The 4,817-nt window shown below is 47.3% G+C and overlaps 1 protein-coding gene across 1 annotated transcript in view; it reads left to right on the top strand.

Moving 5' to 3' along the window:
* Window positions 1-4,817, top strand: part of LOC109470381 (hydrogenase maturation factor HoxX-like) — a 14,415-nt gene that overhangs the window by 3,761 nt on the left and 5,837 nt on the right. Inside the window, exons 3-8 of the mRNA XM_019769316.1 lie at window positions 1,087-1,308; window positions 1,701-1,874; window positions 2,344-2,523; window positions 3,340-3,561; window positions 4,175-4,330; window positions 4,468-4,633. Of these exons, the coding sequence (XP_019624875.1) occupies window positions 1,087-1,308; window positions 1,701-1,874; window positions 2,344-2,523; window positions 3,340-3,561; window positions 4,175-4,330; window positions 4,468-4,633 (1,120 nt within the window). The remainder of the gene's footprint in view (window positions 1-1,086; window positions 1,309-1,700; window positions 1,875-2,343; window positions 2,524-3,339; window positions 3,562-4,174; window positions 4,331-4,467; window positions 4,634-4,817) is intronic.

The raw sequence follows: 4,817 nt of genomic DNA, 5'->3' as shown, positions 1-4,817 counted from the left end.
GGAGCTTTCAGACTAATTTGCATCATCTTGTCTTGACTTGTCTGACTTTTGTTCCTTTTTCGACTTCCAAAAAAAAATTTTGTCTTCACTTTATTTGCATATCAATCAACAGGTTGTGTATATAAACCTGCTTTCCCCTCTGGTCTCTCAGTCACTGACGAAAGCTAGTGGATACTAGCTGAAACGTCTGACGTTTTCAAAATCATATCCAGTTGCTTGAGTAACTGTTTTTTGGCATATCGTATTACCTGGATGTCTAACCTTCATCGACGTAACACAGTATTTAGGGGCGAACCCTGTAGTCAAAAGTAGTCCGGGCACAAAGTAGTACTGCACAATACTAGAGAAAGGTGCAGAGATTGTTCTGTGCAAGGCATCGAGATAGAACCTGTGGTGAATGTTAGAGGAATACGTCAGTTTTGAGACTGTAAAAGTTGAATTATGGTGCGTGTTCAGTCGGCGTAGATTTGCGCTTGGATACTTGTCTCGCCTAGTACTGTGCGTCGGCTGCAGTTCCGTGACCTCCGCAGTGGCGCTAATAAATGAGGGCGTGAGAAGAGAACTAGCCGGCAAATTTAAGCTCATTTTCACATATTTTGTACACTATACCCTGAAATTAAACATATAAAAATTCTGAACCTTGCTTGTGCACCCTACTATGATTTTCAGTGAGTCGAAGTGAGTCACTTTGGGGTCCTTAACTATAGAAATCCCCATAGGGCGAAAACTGTGTTGTGCCGCCTTAACCTTTCACTGTACGGTCACATTCGTGACGGTGAGCTCACTACCCTAATTATTGTTGTTTGTCTGTGAAATAGACTGGAAACATAGTTCTCTTCGGAGCTTGCGAAGAAGATAACGTTTAATGACTTAGACCAGATGGCTGTCACTATGGTAACTGGTGCTGTAGCATGTGGCAGGAGTTGGAGGAGCCGGTCACCATATAATATATATGAATGTGTTCATTGCATTTGAATAATAATTAACAGAACAGTAGTTTGTTAGTCTTGACAACGCCAAGGTTAACGTTATGTGTTTGCAAATGGTAAATTATTTTTAGTTTACTCTTATCCCAACATATTGCAGGAGGGCGCCACCGAGTGGGGCGTGACGGTACTGCAGGCGGCGGAGACGATGGACGGAGGAGACATTTGGGCCACCTGTAAGTTTACTATCAACCGCCAGGCGACCAAATCTAGCCTCTACGGAAAGGAAGTCACCCAGGCGGCGGTGGTCTCCGTTCTGCAGGCCATTGATGCCTGGGAGCGAGACGTGCCGCCGATACCTCTTGATTATAAGCACCCAGAGGTAGGCTAACCTTCTCCATATGGCTGTTGCCTATCCATGTAGCCAATATTTCCGAATGGCTACCTCATCGTACCGAAAGTAAAGATGTGGTTAAGACACGCGTAAGCCAAAACACTTCGGTAGGGTACTTACGATTTCCTCTGCCTCATGTTTCAAAATCCTTCCTTTGTTTTCAATTCTGTCTATCATTGCATATTTGTGTGAAGTTTGATACGGGGAAAACGCCCGTAACCGAAGCCAGGCACTAAATCTTTTGGTAGTTAATTTGTCTGAAGTGTCTTACTCGATCATATGACCTGCTATAGATTCGAACCCAGGATAGTTGAATTCTGAAGCTACCTCCAAACCACAATACCAACACGTTTTCTTTGTTAATTTGTTGTTTTGTTCAGGTGAAAGGTGAGCTGAAGCGGAAGCTGACGGCTGAGGACCGGCAGGTGGACTGGACGCAGGCGGCGGAGGACGTGGCGAGGTCTGTGCGCGCCTGCGACTCCCAGCCGGGCGCGCTGGGCGTGCTCCGTCTGCCTGTACAAGGTCAGTATCATGTCCAGAACCTAGACTATCTAGTGCTATGGCCGATTGGGGTTAGGGTTGGAAACGGTTGTTGATATAGCATCTATCGTATCCAAGAACGTAGATTTGCCCCAAGAACGTTTCATTTTACGCGTGCACGTGGACTATCATCATCGGAAGAGCCGTGCCTGAGTTTGGTTCTGGATAAAGAAAGGTTCCGGATGCAACAGTACGCCACAGCATCGTAACTCTATACCTTGTGAATTGTGATACATACGCAAACTGCACTATTCCCAGCCTCTTCGAACCATTTCGTATAAACCTTTGCGAACTTTCTTTGCCGTCAACATATTAACTAATGTTGTAGCAGGCACCCTCTTGTGTTGGCTTAGGTAGCAAGTGGCAGGACAGAGTTGGGCCTGTCGATAGTTAACATATTATAAGTTTGCTGAAGTTCATGGAAGTCTGTTTTTTTCAGTTGTTACAAAAAAAATTTCTTTATCTTTTAATTCTAAAGGTCAGCGACTAGAGCATGAGTTCGCGCTGTTTGGCGCATGCGTGGAAGGTGACCCTGACCTGACACGGCGCGTGAAGAAAGACCAGGAGTTGCGCGTCGCCCCCGGTGACGTCATCGGCAGGAGGAACGGCGCTGTCTTGGTGGCCTGTGGAGAGGACACCGCTGTCTGGATCTCACATCTTAAGGTACGAGCTAGTCCGTTACTCGCTAGGGGTGGAATTTCTAACCCTGAAGTCTTTGAACAAGGTATTTTGCATAGTCATTGCCAGTTCGCAATTCCCAACAAAATCTTTAAGAAGAATATTCCTTAATTTTGAAAGGTAAAAACACGTACCTCCAAATTTTCGATGTCGACTGTACAGCTTGAATACGGAGTGACCTAGTCTCGCGAGAACACGAGACTAGGTCGAGACTTGTGTGGATCTTCTGGCCTCCCCTGCCTCCTTGCGGTGTAGGGGTAAGTAGGACTTGGGCAGCTCCCAACCTTCATTCCCGACCTTCAACCTTCTTCAGTCTCTACCTAGACTCGTGTTCTCGCGAGACTAGGTCACTCAGTGATCAAGATGCACAGTTGACATCAAAAATTTGGAGGTACGTGTTTCTACCTTTCAAAAAGTCACTGATTGAGGAATATTCTACTAACTGATAATTCTACGTGACTGATGAACCTCTTCAACGACAGCAAAATCTTACCTTGACCGCTGTTTACTTTTCTCTGCATGACAGTTTTACCTCTAGTCAAGATGACGGTGACACGTAACCAAATCACTTTAGCTTGCATTTCTTTACTGTCTTCAGGAAGTTTTGTAAATGGGCCATGCTTTGCTTGACTCTGTTCCGCACCAATCGAAACGGCCGAGGCTAGCCAGGCTATGCTTTTGATATAAACGGCCGTCGCGCGACCCGACGCGCGTTCGGGCTGGTACCTCGGGCGATACGGAATACGTGTTGTATTCTATATCGACATAACCCCTGCAACCCCCACATCCCCCTTTTTGCAGACTTCCCCCAAGAAAACCAGTCTGAAACTTCCCGCCACGTCTGTCCTGCCTCCAGCTGACGTCACGCCCCTTCCCATCAACCACTCCGACCCCCTTCCTTACAGCACCAGGCCTAAGACGTTCCAGGACGTCTGGACGACGCGCCAAGATGGCGTCTGTTACGTGCACTTCGACTTCTACAACGGCGCGATGAGCACGGCCCAGTGTAAGCGGCTGGAGCAGGTTCTGTGGGGCGTGGAGCGGGATCCCGACTGCTCCGTGGTCGCCTTGATGGGAGGGTAAGCTCTAACCTATTGTAACAATGGGGGATTTATAGGCGCTACCCACTGACCCGGTCGATGGTTCTAGACCTTTTCGGCCGAGCTGTTAGAGAGTCGTACTGGTGCCCAAGAGGTCGTGGGTTCGAACCCCGGCCCGGGACCAGTAGGGTTCTGTTTCTACTGCTCGTCCCTGTTTCTTACACTATCATCATTATTAACTTATCAACTTAATTAGCTTATCAACAGGCATTGAGCAAGTCTTATGAAGTGTGGAACAGGATCGAGACCGCTCCGACTCGTTAATGGTAAAGTAAGCACTAACCTAAAAACTTTGTCAACCTATCATAGATTTAACTAACTAATCCAACCACGTACTTAGTAAGTAACCTGCACTTAGTAAACATTACATCTTCCTCTATTTTATAAAGGTTTTAATCACGTTTTATAAAAAATCAACAGCTACATTTTCTTACAACTGCGGAAAGAATACAAAATTAAGCGACGAAAACCTCTTTATCTGAACCATACACAGATGCAACTTCTTCAGCAACGGGATTCACCTGAACGTCATCGAGAACTCCGAATGTGCCGCCACCGAATCCTGGGCTAACATCACAGCCATCGATGACGTAGTTAAGGCGATATTCAGCATACGCAGTAAGGTGACAGTAGCGGCACTACAGGGGAATGCAGGAGCTGGTGGCGTCATGATGGCTCTTGCTGCAGACAAGGTACTCCCTTCTCACCATAACTCAGTATAATCAGTTCAATATTAGGGCTCTAAACGATTTATAGTTTCATGTCTATTCATAGTTTCAGCATCAAGGAAACATTTTAAAATATCTGCCAAATGTTTGATGTTTTGCAGGTTTGGAGCCACGCAGGCGTGGTGCTGAACCCACACTACCGCAAGATGGCACTTTTCGGTTCCGAGTATTGGACCTACTCCCTGCCTCGCAGGGTGGGAAGCCCCGCGGCAGAGGAACTGACCAATGAGCTGCAGCCACTCCTGGCTACGAAAGCCCGTGATAAGGGTAAGTTTAGGTTGGTATCGGGCCTTGGTTGGTCTCGGGCCAGGGGTGATCCCGGGCCTGGGTTGGTCTCGGGCATGGGTTTGTCTTGGGCCTGGAGTGGTCTTGGGCCTGGGTTGATCTTGGGCCTGGGTTGGTCTTGGGCCTAGGTTGGTCTCGGGCCAGGGTTGGTCTCGGGCATGGGTTT

This window comes from Branchiostoma belcheri, unplaced genomic scaffold (genome assembly GCF_001625305.1).
Source record: "Branchiostoma belcheri isolate BF01 breed outbred unplaced genomic scaffold, Haploidv18h27 scaffold221, whole genome shotgun sequence".
In the NCBI taxonomy this organism is placed as follows: domain Eukaryota; kingdom Metazoa; phylum Chordata; class Leptocardii; order Amphioxiformes; family Branchiostomatidae; genus Branchiostoma; species Branchiostoma belcheri.
Note: the sequence above shows the minus strand (reverse complement) of the source record. Positions and strands in the feature narration are given on the sequence as shown.